The sequence below is a fragment of the Phyllopteryx taeniolatus genome, chromosome 8 (assembly GCF_024500385.1).
Source record: "Phyllopteryx taeniolatus isolate TA_2022b chromosome 8, UOR_Ptae_1.2, whole genome shotgun sequence".
Classification (NCBI taxonomy): Eukaryota; Metazoa; Chordata; class Actinopteri; order Syngnathiformes; family Syngnathidae; genus Phyllopteryx; species Phyllopteryx taeniolatus.
Window position 1 is genome coordinate 1,338,113 of NC_084509.1, and position 18,565 is coordinate 1,356,677.

The 18,565-nt window shown below is 40.5% G+C and overlaps 1 protein-coding gene across 5 annotated transcripts in view; it reads right to left on the reverse strand.

Annotated features, from left to right (window-relative positions):
- Positions 1-841: 841 nt before the first annotated feature.
- gucy1a2 (guanylate cyclase 1, soluble, alpha 2) overlaps positions 842-18,565 on the reverse strand; it is a 34,857-nt gene continuing 17,133 nt past the window's right edge. For 2 of the 5 annotated variants that reach the window (XM_061782400.1, XM_061782404.1), the window contains exons 5-9: positions 14,166-14,378; positions 12,305-12,577; positions 10,256-10,399; positions 7,350-7,504; positions 3,751-6,905 (exon numbers count right to left, since the gene is read on the reverse strand). In XM_061782400.1, the coding sequence (XP_061638384.1) occupies positions 6,686-6,905; positions 7,350-7,504; positions 10,256-10,399; positions 12,305-12,577; positions 14,166-14,378 (1,005 nt within the window). In that variant the 3' untranslated portion in view covers positions 3,751-6,685. Of the gene's footprint in view, positions 1,203-3,750; positions 6,906-7,349; positions 7,505-10,255; positions 10,400-12,112; positions 12,224-12,304; positions 12,578-14,165; positions 14,379-18,565 lie in introns of those variants that run through there. The other 3 variants (XM_061782401.1, XM_061782402.1, XM_061782403.1) reach the window with 3 other exon arrangements.

Sequence of the window (18,565 nt, forward strand, 5' to 3'; positions counted from 1 at the left end):
AACCCTGATGGAAAATATCAGCGCCAGAGAGGACATGTAGATTATCGCTCGTCTGACATCAACTCGTTTGCAGTAGCAGTTTGGGCAACAACGTTTCCACCGAGAGATCGTCGCGAGAACTGATGGAAACGGCAAACCAAGCAAGCAACACCCAAAAACTACATGGAGAAAGTGATCAATTCAGGTGCTGCGATGAGACCTTGCAGCTTGCTGAGTGACGGGAGTGATGAATGAGAGGAGCGTGGTGGGAGATTGATTTATTGAAGACCAACGAACGAGACGCGTGCATGAGTGCATGCGTGTGCAGACACGCCCTGCTAGCTTGCGTATATGCTCGTATATAACCGAACCTCTGTCAACTAGAAGACAGATGGAGGGCTATCATTCATTCAGGGGTATCAAACACTTCACAGTTAAGGTTTCCTGCAAGGGGCCGGCTATAACAGTGAAACCACAGAAATGTAGACAGTATAGAAAATGATTATAAAATCATGATAGCGGTTGTGGGGAGGATTAATAAGAGTCTGGGGAGGTTCCTACAGCTTTAAAATATGCAAAAATAATCCAGAAAGATATGTGGTTGTAACTTCGTGGATTTTGCTTATTGCGGGATGGTGCGGGATGATCAATGAGGAATGACTGTAATCGCATGTTGTGTAACGGTATGCCAAAAATCACTTTTCATTACATACCTTAGTTTTAACTTCACGGTTTGGTTCACATTCGCTAAAGTAATGGAACAAAATGCAAAACAAACTGTTTGGTGAAAATGGAAATAGATTTAAAATGAAACATCAACAGCTTGATACTTTTCTTTTATTGAAAGTGCAACATGAAACGTTTGGCTGTGTACAGAATCACTTCTTATCCACCAAATAGTGAGTTCACTATTATGTATTGTTGTTCAAATGTGCAGTGAGTATCGCTCGGAGAATATTCGTTACTTCCAATCTATTGAATTTTCAGTCAGCTCGGAGAAGTCACATGATTCTATCTTAGTAAATTTGTGACCAAATATGGTTCTCACTCATGGATTGAACTGAATCCAATTCCCGTCTTAATATTTCATCTTTCAGATAGATATTTTAGACGGACGGCTGAACTTACCGATATTGTGAGCCAGGTCTTCTCTCCAACATCAGTGACCTCTGAACTTCCAAGTTTCCCACGGACAGAAAGTCTTCCCAGATGGGTGGAAGCCTCTGAATATGAGTTACAGAGTATTCAATCAGACTGAGCTTAAAACAATATGTTGCTCAAAGTGAAGTCATCATTTTGTATCATTACAGTGTTGATTTGACTCAGTGCCGAACGTTCAGCAGATAATTAGGCAATGGAAAGTATGACCAAGCCTAATTTACAAACGTTTGTATTTGACTTATTTTTCTAGTCAACGAAAGAAATGTTTGCAGTATCAAGCACAGCCTGACGTTCTTCGGCGATCACACGTCGCACCCAGAGATCACAGGAGCGTCTCCTCTCCGCATGCAGCCACGAGTAACGACTGCATAAGTCGTGGCCACGCGGAGTGCGCCCACACACGCAATCAGTATACACGCACATCACACACACACCTCTCGGAACGCAGTCAAGACGTTTCTCCTGTCAGCACAACCATTATTCAGCCCTGCTTCATTTGGCTAATATGACAGGCACCGTGTGTAAATTACATGACCTTTGTTCACCCATTTATACATGAGTGTGTGTGTGTAATTACCATCAGCACATTAGTGCGTGCGATGTTATGCCGCAACCCATCATCACTAGCCTGTGCAGTGGAGACCATTCATGTAAAATATTCAAACCTCACATTGCCAATTAGTGTAATGGGGATGTATTTCCATAAAAGAGTTGAGGGGGGCATAAATAAAGGGATGCACGATACAACTGTGCAAACGAGCAATGAACAGCAATCCCAGTTTTGGAATTGGTGCAGTTGCGTAGTACTAAGCGAAGCAAAGAGTTTCTCGGTTTGAATTAGCCTCCGACCTTCTCTGTGTAGTGTTTACATGCGCTTAAATGGGTTCACTACAGGTATATTTCTTTCGTTTTTTACTTGCTTTTAGGTTCATTAAGAGTTCCTGATTGGTAAAATCCTGTGTCCCTCTCTTTTTTTTGTTCAAATGGTTGTTGAGGAATTACCTATCCAAGATGTTTTTTGAGCTCACCGAAGTGTATGACAAGAGGTGGGGATCTTATAAATGGCATGATGGCAGCGCTCTTAATTTACAAGTTAGTTGCCATAACGATGTAGCACAGGTTATGTCGGACATGCACTCCACTTTGCGGCCAAGAGGGACGTTGCCTCTTCTCTTTTCCTGCGCAGTAAAGGTCAAATGTTGTTTTAAAAGTCATCAAATAAAAGGACAGCAACTCCCCCCGACTGTCATCTTGCACCTATGAGAACTGATGACGAGGTTCCTACTTCCTACTCAAGCACATTTGTAAATACATTTGCCTTTTCACTTCCACATTCACTTCATGTAACACATTCATGGTTACGGTTATCTTTCAATGGATTTCTCTACAGGCTGGCGACCAATGTTCAAAATTCTCCATAAGTGTGAATGTGAGTGTGAATGATTATCTGCCTGTACTTTGTTTACACTACATTGAAAATGTAATTTTTTTTAAAAAAATGCTGTTTTGGAAACTTGTTTACACAACAACAGGATTTCGGAGCCTAAAAATAAAAATACTTGGAAGCAGGTCTCAAGTGGGAATGTTTTGGAAAACGTTTATCATTATTGTTTCTGTCTAAATGTTGGAAACATTAGTTAGTTTAGTTTTTAACTAAACTATGGTTGAAAATGTACATGTACAACCCCAATTCCAATGAAGTTGGGACGTTGTGTTAAACATAAATAAAAACAGAATACAGTGATTTGCAAATCATGTTCAACCTCTATTTAATTGAATACACTACAAAGACAAGATATTTAATGTTCAAACTGATGAACTTGATTGTTTTTAGCAAATAATCATGAACTTAGAATTTGATGGCTGCAACACGTTCCCAAAAAGCTGGGACAGGTGGCAAAAAAGACTGAGAAAGTTGAGGAATGCTCATCAAACATCCCACAGGTGAACAGGCTAAGTGGGAACAGGTGGGTGCCATGATTGGGTATAAAAGGAGCGTCCCTGAATTGCTCAGTCATTCACAAGCAAAGATGGGGCGAGGTTCACCTCTTTGTGAACAAGTGCGTGAGAAAATAGTCCAACAGTTTAAGGACAATGTTCCTCAACGTACAATTGCAAGGAATTTAGGGATTTCATCATCTATGGTCCATATCATCATCAAAAGGTTCAGAGAATCTGCAGAAATCACTGCATGTAAGCGGCAAGGCCGAAAACCAACATTGAATGCCCGTGACCTAAGTTAATGATTATTTGCTAAAAACAATAAAGTTGATCAGTTTGAACATTAAATATCTTGTCTTTGTATTGTATTCAATTAAATAGAGGTTGAAGATACTTGGCAAATAAAGATGATTCCGATTTTGATTCTGAACATGATTTGCAAATCATTGTATTCTGTTTTTATTTATGTTTAACACAATGTCCCAACTTCATTGGAATTGGGGTTGTATTAAATAACATATAAACAACGCAAATACGAATTTTAGCTGACCCCATAACATCTTTGTCATGTGACCTTTAAGAAGTGTGACCTTCATGATTGAGATTAAGGGGACTGTGCCACCTCACATTGTCAATGGAGGTCTAAATAACAACAACCAGTCGTTCTGCTCCTTGTTAAACACACTTGGTGTTTTATTTACATATGTTAAGACAAGAAAATGTGCCCTTAATGTCAGTCAAACACCTTTTATCAAACCATTATCTGGTATGCACCAGCTTCCAATCCAACATGATTCCTGCTCAGCCTCAGTACAAAACATAAGGATAATAAAAAAAATATTACAACAATGTAATACATCCAGAGATCCATCAACCAAACAGACGTTTCCCTGGACACCTTGGACATGAATAACAGAATAAAGCAAACTTTTAAAACCAGGCTAAATGGGATAATGGGGATCTTTTTACTATGGCAGTGAAATTCAAAACAGAATTTCAGCACAGTCATTCAAAACATAAAACCACGATGTGGGAGAAAGAGCTTGTTTTGATTCATTAAAAAAAAAAAACAACAACTGCAATGTTCACGATTAGTTGAATAAGCTCTTTTTATGACTGAAAAATAATAACCTGTTGAAATTGTTTCTTTTGTTTGATATTTGTTGTTACAGTGCTTCGCTCGTAAATTTTCACGGGGACACACTGAATACTAAGCTGACCTCATATGAATCCATATGACAACATTGTAAATATTTTTCACTCATTTTATATCTCAGGGAATTCATATTTACTGTATATTTTGCAACCAAATGAATTGTGATCAATAAGAATTTTTCATTTTAACGTTAAAAAAAGCGGCACGGTGGCCGACTGGTTAGAGCGTCAGCCTCACAGTTCTGAGGACCCAGGTTCAATCCCCGGCCCCGCCTGTGTGGAGTTTGCATGTTCTCCCCGTGCCTGTGTGGGTTTTCTCCGGGTACTCCGGTTTCCTCCCACATCCCAAAAACATGCATGAATTGGAGACTCTAAATTGCCCGTAGGCATGACTGTGAGTGCGAATGGTTGTTTGTTCCTATGTGCCCTGTGATTGGCTGGCAACCAGTTCAGGGTGTACCCTGCCTCCTGCCCGATGACGGCTGGGATAGGCTCCAGCACGCCCGCGACCCTAGTGAGGAGAAGCGGCTCAGAAAATGGATGGATGGACGTTAAAAAAAAAAGATTTGGTTACAGTTGACTATTACACCTTCCTAACATGACCCAACTTCTACAGTAGAAATAACTTTTATTGCCTGTGTCTGCACCACAATATGCCTTCTGCAGTTTCAAGAAACCTGCGAAACAAGCCTGAGGGAAAAAAAAAACAAAAAAAAAAAAACGGGTCATGCAAAGACCGACTGACTTGGACATGCGGGCGCTGGACACAGTTGCAATGTTGTTTGTAGCAGTTGGAAATTGTCGAAAGGTTTCGAGAAGATTTAAGTGTGAAAATTTGGAGCCCTTTCCAAACCAATTTTAATGGGCTGTGAGAATGTTCTTCACTCCTGTTTCGTTTCATCGTATTAATAATAATACGCCGGCCGGAGGAGTTGCGCACAGATCTCACTCAACTTCCCATAGTTGTGGTCATGTCATTCTTCTTCAAAACAACCTTCGACAACCTACTCCACACAATCGGCAAAAATGCTGACAATTATTTGATTATTATGCGCCTGTTAGAGTACACGGTGAAAAAAAATAATCCAAACATGGTATTGTGAGTTCACCAATGCTGTTATAAATGCATGTTAAACAACCTATAATAATGTCATCACCAATTTAATTTACAAAAAAAGGTGACCATCAAATTCTTTTTAATTAAATATATGTTAGTGAGCTACACGGACACATTTGGAAGGCCTGAGATTTCAAGTATGTAGCAGGAAAATGAAGAGAGAAGAATAGAATCGTAATGGAGCTGGAAGAAAAAAAACAATGTATGCAAATATGAACGGTGTTGCATATGCTGTGACTACATGTACATATGCGCTAAACTGTACCCCGTGTATTATTGGCAGAAGTGGACATAATGGAGAAATGCCATTAGAAATAGCTGGAACATATGAAGTGCACTTTTTTTCCCCCCCTTTTGTCCTCGTATGACTCAAATGAATTGATGCCACCAGCTGGTAACTGCAGTGGTGGTGATGTTCAGTATATGCGGCTCCCTCACTGGCTCTCATTGTTTGGAATCTTTCACAGGGCAGAGAGGGTAGAAAAAGAGATTAGGACAAGTGTGTCCATGTGCTGCCTTTTTTCCCTCAGATATCTGAAATCAATCCATCCTATGTGTACGCGTTTGTTTTTGTTTGTTTTTGTTTTTTGTCCTGATTTGAGCAGTAAAAAGGCACTGAGCTGGGAATAGCGTTTGAACTGTCACTTCTGAACATACTACCTGAAATGAAATGGCTGGATTGTTGTAGACTGCAGTTTGCTGTGAGTTAGAAGCAGAAAAAGGCTCGAGTTCTAGCATTTTTTGGCATTAATATTTTTCTGTTAGCTTTTTTCCGAACTATCCCCACATCGACGCTTCTCGTCTGTCTCTCCTCAGCCCCGTCCGAATGTTCCTCGAAGGGGAGGCGCTGTTGTAATGCACGTCAATGTCCGCAGGACAAGAATTCGGTCGGATGGAAGGAGGTGTGTGTTGTCGTTCACCAGTGGTCCTCAGACGCTCCCACAGTAGTTCACAGAGCCTCCTTCATGGTTTCGTCGTGAAAATCCTAATAATCATTCAACCGACGCATCCGGATCTTGTCAAAGCATGAGACCTTTGAGATTGGAAAAGTTCTTCTTATGACACAAAAGACTGCAGAGGAGAGCTTCCACGAGTGGCTAAAAAGAACCCCGCAAACTAAACGTGCTTGGTTTTCTCCACTATTTAATCCCATGTAAAAATCATATTCATCATCTGGGATGAAAATAATATTTTTGTATGTTCTTCCATCCCACAGCAGTGAGCCCAGGTTGTCAATTGCATATCCACGATGTGTGTTATTTGCTATCCTGCCGGCTCCACACGTTCAGTTCTGGTAGTCGGTAGTCATGTACGCTTGTGTTTGTGTGACACCTACAAACTTGTTTCTCTTAGAAACATGGTCCCAATGCTGTAGGACACTTTCCTCATAGAGGCCGGAGGAGCGGAACGAGAGCTGGTCAATGATGCGTGGCTGTGTGACGTTCCCACCTCCAGGAAGTAGCAGGTTCCCGGAATCTCTTTGGGAAAATTCTCAGGGAGCTCCAGTTGTGAACGAGGGACGAAGGAAAATGATCGGTCGTCTTTTAGCAACCTGAAGTCGGAAGGGAATGAGACATCATGAGTTTGGACGGAATCTGTGTGTTTATACAGTATAGTACTTCAGGTGAGTCAAAGACCCCGCCATCCAAACAATTCAGAGTTTAGTGGGGGAAATACGACTCTAAAGTCACACACAAAAACACACAGTATGAACCACTATCAAACATGATCTCATAAGACCTCAGCTCAGTGAGAAGCAAAAATTTACAAATGTACATTTTCTTTGTGTTTTTTAATGTCACAACGGGATTGTACCTGTGATGTCAAAGAAGTGTGATGATGACCAAAAAAACAGAAATTGAATTGTAATTTGGGAAGGTGTTGCACTCGTCCTGGCTCTTCCTTACTGTACAACTCATCTATTTGTAGATTTTATAGGGGGCAACATAGCTTCCGTTATATGCAAAAATAAATGCAATAAATGCATGCCACTTACTGGTAGGTTGTAGGACTGACATTGATACACCTGGGATGACTCCCTGATTCAAACTTGCTAGCCAGCGTCACATTGTTCCCAAATAGGCAATACCTTGGCATTTTAACTCCAACCACACCAGCCAGGACGGAGCCTGTGTGGATGCCGATTCTAAGCTAGGGAGACAAGAAGAACGACAACAAGTGGTTTAATAAGGTGGACCTACATTTTAGAAGTAACATTTATAATAAAAGTATATGCAGAAATAAACCAAAAGTCTCAAGAATACAGTACAGTACATTAGGACCACTGTTTAAACACTTTTGGTTCCTCACAGATCAAAATTTCCTGTCACACAAGTCTAAAATGAAATCAACTACGACTGTAATGTTAAATGTTAAAACAACACAACATAACACAACACACACACACACACACTGTAAGTCAACCTTTCGACAACACGACAAGATTATTGGCAGCTAGCCAGTCAACAGCTGGCTAGCGGCTGACAAGAGAAGTCACCAACTTCACTCGGGTTCAAGCAACACAAACAGATGTGATGCTGGCTGAAATGAGGCCGAGTGAGGTGCACTTGCGTGATATGTAGACGTCGTGCATTGAGTTGACACATTTCCAAAAGTTTGCATGCCATTGAAAACACATTTGTCCTGAAAATTCCCAAACTCCACAAATTTTACGAGCTTTAAGACATTCAACATACCATTGTGGTAAAAAAGGGTAATGATTCCATTTCCACACCATTTCACTAACTGGCCACTCGATACAAATTAGATTGTCTTCCTCTTGTGGACTCACTCACATTTGGTGAACAGACAGGGGGAGGCCATGGAACCCAGTAGATTCCTACTGATCTACGAGAGAATCTCATCACCGTGGAAACCCACGCTGCTGTCTGCATGCCAGCACAGTGCAAGGTAGTCATGGCAACAGCAGGGGATGGGGGTAGTGAGGCAGAAAGGACAGCGAGAGATAGACCAGGAGACAATTTAGATAAGAGGGAGAAATAGACCTCATCAAAGCATTAGATGGCAAAAGATTAAGAGAGTACAAGCCGAAAGGGATACAAGGGTAATCGTGTTAAAAAAAAAAGTTTTAAAAATAGGTTGTTATGATCTTTGCATCTGATTACAATTTTATCTGGATTACTATAGGATGAGTGTCTGCACCACAAAAGATGAAAACTTGATACTCAATATAAAAATAAAATGAAATAAACCTATTCTGTTTCCTTACGCCACATTGCAACCATTGTGTGCAAGAAAAGCCATGACAGGTTTTAATATGAAAAATACATCCCTGGGGATGACAGTTACTCAGCTACTCATGCATTCTCACTATAAACCTGATCTTGAAGCAGTAATAAACTCATAATATTAGGCCTCTATGGATATAGTTCTCTCCAAATCTCTATCACACCCTCTCCATCGCTCGGTCACTCGAGCTTTTTTTTCCCTCCCTCTAAGCTCTCATGTTAGTTTGCATAACAGTGCAACATTGGCTGGAGTTGAGTGCGCTCACTAAACAGCATTTATCAAGTGTTATGACCATAGCATCCCTTTTGGACCGGCACGAGAGGAACTGGACATCGACAAGCTCAAGAGAGGGTGGGTGGCGGGTTGCAAAGAAAAGCAGGCAGAAAAAACCTCTGTGACAAAAAGCAAGACACTACTGTGGCGTGAGTTAGTTAAAATGGAAGGTGGCAGAGAGACAGCAAGAGGAAGAGCAATGACAGAGGGAGAAAGTGGAGGAGCGAACATGCAGGCCAAAAGCGCTTGGCAAGGCCTTTCTAATTCAAGACAAATGGAAAGCACAGAGAACCTCTGTGCAGTCTGTTAATCAGCAATTATGTTGCTGCTTCTCTCACATGCACTGTTTCGGTGTCATCTTTTTGATATCCTTAATACTTTTGTTCACATAGATAAATACAACATTACGTAAGAGGATATGGCTGCTTAACAATACAATAGTTTAAATTATTTGGCGCATGGAAGAACATATGGCAGGAATCTTGAAATCAAATTATATCTTGTTGCTCAGTATAAAAAAATATCAGAATGTTATGGAGGGTATTGTTATTCTGTCACGAAGAAGACACACTATCACGAAAGTCAGTGATGTTTTTTCTGTTTGTTCACATTCTTTGGTTCAAGGCTGTTTGGAATTTGGTTCAAGGTAGTTTAAAAGAATGTAGAAAGTACATGTGTCTTGTGACAGGGTAGGCCAGACCATCCTTAGGAGGTTACCAAACACACATCCACAATACACATTCGTCAACATCTGGCCATCCAATCACAAAATGAAAGCAGGATTATAATAAGAAATCCACTTTAATGACATTCCATCCACGCACACGTACACATCAACATACACACAAAGAAGACGTGCTGTACATTAACCTGCTGTTAATCTGATTGGTTTTGTATAAATAAACAAAGCACGTACTGCATAAAAAACACCTAACAGTAATCAATGTGCATCATTCATGTCTCTTGCTGTTTTCATAAATCCTCATGAGTAAATTGCATTAAATGTGATCATGAACAAATTCATTGTAAGCGGACAGGCCTCATATTACTGGAATTGTGATGGATGCTTTGCAATGCACTGAAGATAATGTTACTTCAGGTTTACTCATTCAATTACAACAATTGAGGCAGTTGGGAAGTTGTTGGAAAGTTACTGTCTGCAGCTTTGAGTTAAAAAAAGGAAAGGATGGTTGTGGTCTGTGTCTCTCTAACTGAATACACGTACTCTATGTCCTATCCAATAATTCCAACCAAACATTATTTTAAACGTTCATGTTAATGGTTGGTAAATTGTGTGCTCATTCAGTGTTAGGTCGTAAATGTTGCGTAGCCATGGTGAGGAGGTGTGCTCGTTTGTACTTTAACTGTACCCGTACTCACCTTAATAGGTTTTCCATCAGGTGTGAGTACTTCTTCAGAAAGTTCCATCATCTTCAAAGCCATGTGTGCGATGGGCTTTGCGTGACTGTCGACCTTCTTGTGAAGACCTCCTGCCACACAGTAGGCGTCACCTATGGTCTCTATCTGTGTGTGTGTGTGGGGGGGGTGAAGTTTAGGACCTTTCTATTGTAACAAACATTTTTTTACACACACTGGGCAAAAAAAAAAAAAAGACTTTTGGATTTAATTTAGCACAGGACTGTCAGCAATACCCTCTTAATTATTTGCAGAGTTGCAAACTTATTACTGTTGATGACAGACAATTCTAAATGTACGAAATGGTGTAGGAAACAAATACAGTACTGTAACAGATTTTCTTTTTCATCAATGGATATTCACTTGTCATTTTATGTTTAGCGTTGACCGTCTCATTGAGAATCTTCCTCTTTGTTTTTCTATTTGTGCCTTCCAAACATATAAAGTAGTACATACGTTTTACGTCCAAGGAGGCTTCAAATTACAATTATTGCATTGATTGTAACACAAGAACTGAAATATATCTTTTAAAAGTTATATTTGCAATGGACTTTTTACATAAACACCAAGTTTTCTTCTCAGCATGAATCCAACGAATAGAGGCTCCATATTTGGGGAATGCCAAGGATCATTTTTCAATTTCATCCATCCATCCATTTTCAACACCGTTTATCCTGATTAGGGTCGCGGGACGCTGGAGCCTATCCCATCTGACTTCGGGCGAAAGGCGGACTACACCCTGAACTGGTCGCCAGTCAGTCACAGGACACATTCGCACTCACATTCACACCGTCACTGAGTGGGAATTGAACCCACTACACCATCAGTGACCCATTTTTCAATTTATTACACTGATTATAATCCCTCGGGGGAAATTAAATTTACATTGTGCTGTATATAATTTGTGTTGCACTCCGCACATGCCCTTGGAACCACATCACACGCAAGGAGAGATGTCAAGAGTGAAAGGAGAACACAAGCAGTGCTACACCTCCGGGTAGTACCTTGCTCAAGGGGACCTCAACAATAGCAAGTAAGCATACTAGAATCTCTCCAACAATTTCCATGTTTACATTTTGTTTACAACGGGACTCGAACTTCACTCACCAAAGTCCAAGCCCTTACAAATCAGCTACTGCCGCTCCATCATTTATTATTTCTTTTAGCCAAACTTAAACAAACAGGATGGAGAAGACCACAAGACAAGAGAAAAAAAGGGGTGAAGAATTGCTTTCATTTAAACGTTCCAGCGGGTAAGTCATTTAGACAGTAACCATGACAATGTCAATATACGGCTGCCCCAATTTCCTCACTATGTCCACCTGTGTTTGCATTCTATTTTAAACACATATTCTTCTTCCCTGCACATATACATATATTTACTCTGCTCTAAAATAGGGAATGAGTAAAATTAAAAAGAAAGTATCATATCAACAAAAAAATAAAAATAATGGAATATGGGAAACAACAAGGCGATTGTTTCAAGGCTAAAAATTGAGGAAAACAACACAGAGGAGCATCTCATCTTTTTATTATTTTAATTTTTATTTTTTAAGATGTGACACTTTGTGCCTCTAAATGAGGTATTTTAACTTCACCATCAAACTATGCTTTTCTTATACAGTTGCTTTCAGAGTCTCAACACCCAAGTTAGCCCCTTTCACACTGCCAGTAAAAGCAGGCATTTTTCCAGCTTTTTTTCTGTGTCACTGTTTTGTATAAACACGACCAACACAGAATGGGGGTATTAATGTTCCAGCTTCGATTATTCCACAATGCCAGGACAATGCCGGGTTTTGCTGGGGGGGGGGGGGGGGAGTTTAACTCATAAGCTACAGAAACCGGTGCTGAAGCTGTCACACATAATTATCTGATTGTGGGTTGCCATGTCAATGACATGTTTGTCTGCGATGCACCAATTATGCGGGATCTCTGTGTGAAAGAGGATAGTGTTTTTATGGCTCACCCAAAAACAAACATCTTTTTTTTTTTTTTTTTTTTTTGTCTACTAACCTTATAAACATCCAGAATGCCACACTGGTAGTCAAAGCGAGTGTACAGCTCATTCAGCATAGAGATGACCTGCATGGGCGTGCACTGAGCGCACACAGCAGTGAAGCCCACGATGTCAGAGAACAGCATGGTGACGTCATCGAACTTGCGAGCGGGTACCGGTTGACCCTGCCACAGTTTCTGGGCCACATCCCCCGGAAATATGGAATACAGGAGGTCCACGGTTCTCCTCTTTTCCTCCTCCAATGCCTGGTGAGTGCGCTCTAATGTGGCCTAAAAGAGACGGAAGAGGAGGACAGAAAAAAAGAGATTAACAGGTTTTCTTTGGGGTGTTGTGCTCTGATGAAGGCGCTGATGACAGTGATGCTGGGATGTGGGAGTACTGCACTGGACTAAAACAAAAACAAAAAACACATGTACATGTATCTGTTTGTTGATTTGATCTATTTTTTTGTGTGTTGTTGTGTGTGTCTGCTTGCGATTACTTGTGTGTGTGGGCGTGCTCCTCTGAGTCTGTCTGATGTAGTGTGCTACCGCTGTTCATCCATGCAACTTGAGTTAAATACATCTATTTATGAGAGTGGCCTGGGGGAGTAGTAGCAGCGAGAGATGATCCACAGAGCAGATGCATGGATTGGGTCAGGACCCAGTGACTTGCTCATGGATCCTTTGAAAGCAAATTATGAGAGCAAGTCCCAGGAGCTCTGCTCATCCAGTCAGTGTGGCAACGTTGAGATTTGACTCATCAGAAGAAGCCATGCAACAGATTTGCCATAGTTGCTCGAGGGAAAGGTGCATGATGGGAACCCCGCAACAGAGCAAGGATTCTATATTCATATGGAATAATGTAGTGTTGTGACTCGAGACTGATCTTGGGCCTGTCTGGGACTCGACTGCCAAAAGTATTGTTCTTGTCTCTGTCTCGGTTTGACCAGTCTGTCGAGACCAGCACAGAGCTGCTGTCCTTAATGTAATGAGGAGAAGCACTTGGTGAAACAACAAACATTTACAGTTACAAACGCCCCCCCCCCAGCCCCGTAATGACTGCAACCTGTGACTGACAGACACCCCCCCCCCCCCCCCCCAACGCCAAAGTCTCTTATGTTCCTTAAATGCAACCAAGCTTCTCTTTAAATCTTCATTTTTTTTAAACACATACATTGATTTATTTTTTAGAATTTAGTTGGGGAAAAAAAGAGTTACAGATACTATGTTTTTTTTTAATTGAAGAGAGAATGCTCTTTAACTGTTCGATCTTTTCTTGTTTTTTAAAATGGCTTTTTATGGACTTGTCTCAATCTTGAATTCCAAAGGTCTTGGTCTCAGCGAGTGTGGTCTGGAGCACAACACTACAGTAGAAGAACGGAAAGCACTCTGCAAACTGAGCTGTATTTAGTCTCTTACGGCCAAGCACTAACCCATGTCCATGGTGCATCATGAAGGGGCGGGTATACAATTTATCATTTGAACATTTTACTATTTACAGTGGTTCGCGTCTTTTCATAATTGTCTGGCGGTTGAGAATATAATAAAGTGTGATGCATGATGTCTTAACACTCGGCAACTCGCCTTCAGCAATCTCACAAGTCATCAAAAGGAGAGAACATTATTTATTGCTTTATTGTCCAGAGGTTAACTTATGAAATGTTACTTAAAATATTGCTGTGCAGTAAATAAAAGTTTTATGATAGTGACTGTTTCAATTACTATTATTATTATTATTGTTCTTATATTAAAACTGCTTCTAAATGTAAACAAGTCCATGGTCAATACGCATTCGGAATGGATTTCCTTTGCAATTGGTAGTTCCATTCTATTAAACAATTCTACTACATAATAAAATGACCGGCTGCCATTCTACCTTGAGTTTGTCCATTCTCTTTTTCAGGCCGTCCTGAGCTTTGGCCTGCTCCCCCACCAAGATGACGTCCCGCGTGGCATCGTGGATGGGGATGTCTGACAGGTGGAGGCCCCGCCCCATAAGTTCCTCCAATTTGTCAACACGAGGTGAGCCCAGAAACATCAGAGAGCAAGACTCTGGCACATGGATCATCTGACCCTTCAACTCCATTACCTGGCCATGAAATGACAAAGAAGATGAAGTTATACGGAAATTTCCTGATTTTATTTGGAAAAAATGTTTTGCTTGCATTTTTGCACACATTCAGAAACCAAACATTGTACAACAAAGATAAAAATAGCAACATAGGATCTCTGTGGTTTAGACATGAGGAAAGCCTTTAAGTAAGACTTAATGTATAATGCATGTCCGCTTGTATGGAGAGAAAAAGCTTTTAAAAAGCGAGTGAACTGGTGTCCTACTTATATAAACATATGTCCATCTAAATGTCCTCAAACCACAAATATATGGTAAGTGATTGTACACATGCATCTCATATGAAACAAATGTCTCACTTGGTGACAAAACAGGTTTCTGGTATGATGTCGTAAGCTTGATGTGCAAACGTTTCCAGCAGTGAGATCAAAATGGCATGACGGCAGATCAGCTCAGGAGATGAAGACAGACAATATACCTCTTTTGAATATGAATACCAGTAAAGGCAAGTTGTAAAAGACAGTTCATTGACCCCATAGCCTTTCGCTCCACATGATTTCTTTTGGCCAGCCTCCACCCTCGTTTATTCCTTCTATTTCATTTATCTCTTTATCTTCACCTGCCTTTCACACACTCTCTCTCTCTAAGCATCCCCTCCATCCCCTCTCTGTCGCTCTCCATAGTGTCAGATAGATTATTCCGCCGGTGAGCACACTGCAGCTGTTTTATTTATAGCACAAGGCTCTCCTCTGTCTGCATAATACATACAGTCTGCATTATATACACAAGTCATATTTCGCTACACACAAACACACAATCACCAGGGAGACGTCTCTTTTCCAAGAAACACCGACATCAAAAACATATGCAACCATAAACTCACATGGAGTCTAGACCACACAGGGTTCGAGTTTGAAGCGCACACCCTGGAAGACAGTGAATGAGTCGTGTGAACTACTGTGTGATGAAAGACTCAGCATATTCACACATACAGGTGAATGCACATGTTATTGCACAAGTGTGGCAGACGGGGCTTCTCTATAAGGAATACACATTTGCGGATAGCTACATAGGCTGCCACACAAAAGCAAGCAGACATGGCATCACAGTGTTTAACCAATTCAAATTACAATACAAATTTCCAGGTTAGGGCAATCAGGAGGGCCAACCACCTCATCTCCATGGAGACAGTACAATCAGGGAAGGGAGATACAGTATGCGTGTCGGAAAAATTCCAAAACTGGTATCACAAAAGATATATTTCAAACCCAAATCACAAACTACAAGTATTTCCCTTCAATCTGAATCAGATGATCAACTACCACAGTAACAAAGACAAGATGCGGTGTTTGCTTTGTTCTGCGAGAGATTAGGCGAGAGTTGCGGTGGACAAATATATTTTAACCAGCTATTAATCTTTTCAATATGCCCTTCCACAATTTGTACTAAATACAATAAGAGAGAGGTTGTGCTGGCTCTCTCTGTTTGGTGTGGCTTAGTGAAATAGCACAGCATGGCACATATTTATATTCCCATCAAAACAGGGCTTGTTTTTCATGTTTTTATTGGTTTTATGACCCAATTAGCGTCTAAAATGTGGTGTTGAGACATTTAAACATTTGTATATTCTAAACGAGTACAAATGCCTGAAATTACTATTGAAAAGCTTGAACAATGACACAAAGTACTGTTTTCAATAGCAACAAATCTTACTTCCGTCACAACTAGAAGCATACAAAGAGTAAAACAAGCCAGCTCAGAAACACACAAGTGAAATAAAATCCCACTTTTGAGTAGCTGAGCCAAACATGCTCCTTAAAGTGTCTATATATGCCTCTGTCCCTTTTACTCAGTGACCTTGTTTGTTTCTTTGTCACAAACACACAATACTGTACATACAGTGACACACTCATCTGCACACATTATGGAGGAATTTGTGTTGGTTTGGCTGAGCATCTGTTGAACTCAGCAGCAGTCTGTCACACAGAAGGAAACTGGAAGACGCAAGCAAGACATATACAAGCAGGGAGATGAGGGTGGCTGAACAAGAAAAGGTTAAGATACATAAAAGAAAGTAAATCTGGACAATGTGAAAAATGGCCATAGAGGTACAGTACAAATATGTGAATCAGTGAGAACATCGTTTTATTTGTTGACATATTACAACTCAGGGCGTAGAAACAAAAACATTACTGACAAAGACTGTTTTTAATAACCCTGCCATTGATTGATGAAAAAAAAAACGTATATAAGTATATAAAATGAGGCTCCATAATCGTGTAAAATCAGGTCGTTGTCTGCTGTGGGCGTGTCTGCTCGAATGCACTGAAGCTGTGCCCTGCTCAACTGTCAGTCAAATACCACGCCTAGGACCTGAAAAGAGGATGCTAATTTGTCTCTGAACTGTACTGAAATACTTTTTTTTTTACCATATTCTAGTTTATTGAGATGTACCTGTATGAAATTTAGCCATAGTGTCCAATGTACTAACGAGGAATTACTCCATCCCACCTAGAAACTGTGTTATAGAATTTAGCTTCCCTTCGAGAACCATATGCATTTGAATCTCTTTGAAGCCGTTTTTCTTAATTCCTTCTGACCCACTGATAATTTGGTCAATTTTGAAATCAAAGAAATTTGGTAACAAAATTGGGGGAGGTTTAGCAAGTCAATTTCCAAGACAATGTACTAGTGTTTAGTTTTTGTACAATTTTCTACGAACATGGCGTAAAAAACGAATAAAAATATCCGAGATCGACGCAAACAACATTGTTTCTGTTGTGGTCATTTGTCCATGTAGAGTACCTCAAAATATTGCAAAGGATATTTAATCTTTAAATAATCTCTCAACAAATCTTACAACCCAAATCTATGCCATGCTGTTGTACTATTGTAGCTCTGTGGCATGTATTTGACCTCTGTGTAGTCCCCCCACCCCAGCCCACCTTGTGTTTACTGGTACACATCAAGTAGGCGAGGTGGGATTTGACCTTTACAGTAGGGCTTTGGATGTCTCTTGCACAGCCAATGTCCCTGGGTGACAAAAGGAAAGACATCTAACTGAAAATGTACTACACAGACACATGCCCACACGCACACCCACATGCATACACGCAGGCACGCACACACACAGAGTGCGGCATTGGGGGAGTGTCAGACTCTTTACTTTGGCCTGTCGCCTTCTCTTGCTGCCCTTTCTCCTGAAAATGTCAGCTCATCCCTCTCCTTTCTCTCTGTAGTCGATGTTCTTGCCTTGCTCACGCAAGACTTATTTAGAAAAGCACAAGAGGAACAATCTACTCTGCAAAAAGCATGCAGCTGCTGACAGTTGACAGATTTAGACTTAAACCTCGGCAGTACCCACGTGGAGGGTGGGAGAGAGGGAAGGCAACTACGTCATTTTTGGTCTGCCAATCCTCAGAGGAGAACTGTGTGTACCCTACTTTGTCCCTCGTATAGTCAAATGTCATGACGTGATGGGGTTCATTTTCAAATTAAATTATTACCGTTAATTATGCCATCTTTGACTGCCGATATGCCACTATTATTACACCTTATTATTAAACATGATCAAAATGTGTTTGCTCTCTTGAGGTTAAACAAATTGAAGACGTCGAATGTAGCTCGTTCAATAACTACATCACTGTAATAATGCAATCATTGTCATATTCCCTTGTTTTATAAAGTTATTGTTTGATTGCAATTGAGCCAACTGTGGCTTCAAAAAGAAACTGCATTGAAGTGGTTTTGTCAAGTAAATGGCAATGTGTTGCTATTATTAGCCACAAGTTGTACCGCATACACTCCTTGAAGTCTCGGCGCCCTTTAACAATGGTCATTGCACCAGACTATTGCAATATTAGTCATTCGAACTGCTCTAAGTGCTAGAAGACTCTTGTGCATCTTTTTGCACAATTGTCAAAAAAAAAATAATAATAATGTACTGGTATTACCAGATAACTAGCAACCCTTTATTGCTCAGTGACTGTTATTTTTTTTTGCTTTTTTTGTCAATGTCTATGTCTCCAAAGTGTTCTCTGTCAATTGACTGTCTGTTGTCGTACTAGAGCGACTCCAATTACCAGAGACAAATTCCTTGTGTTTTTTGGACATACTTGGCAAATAAAGATGATTCTGATAAAAATAAAAGTGCGCAGATAGACGACAACAAACATTCAACTGTATCCCTCAACAATAAATAATGG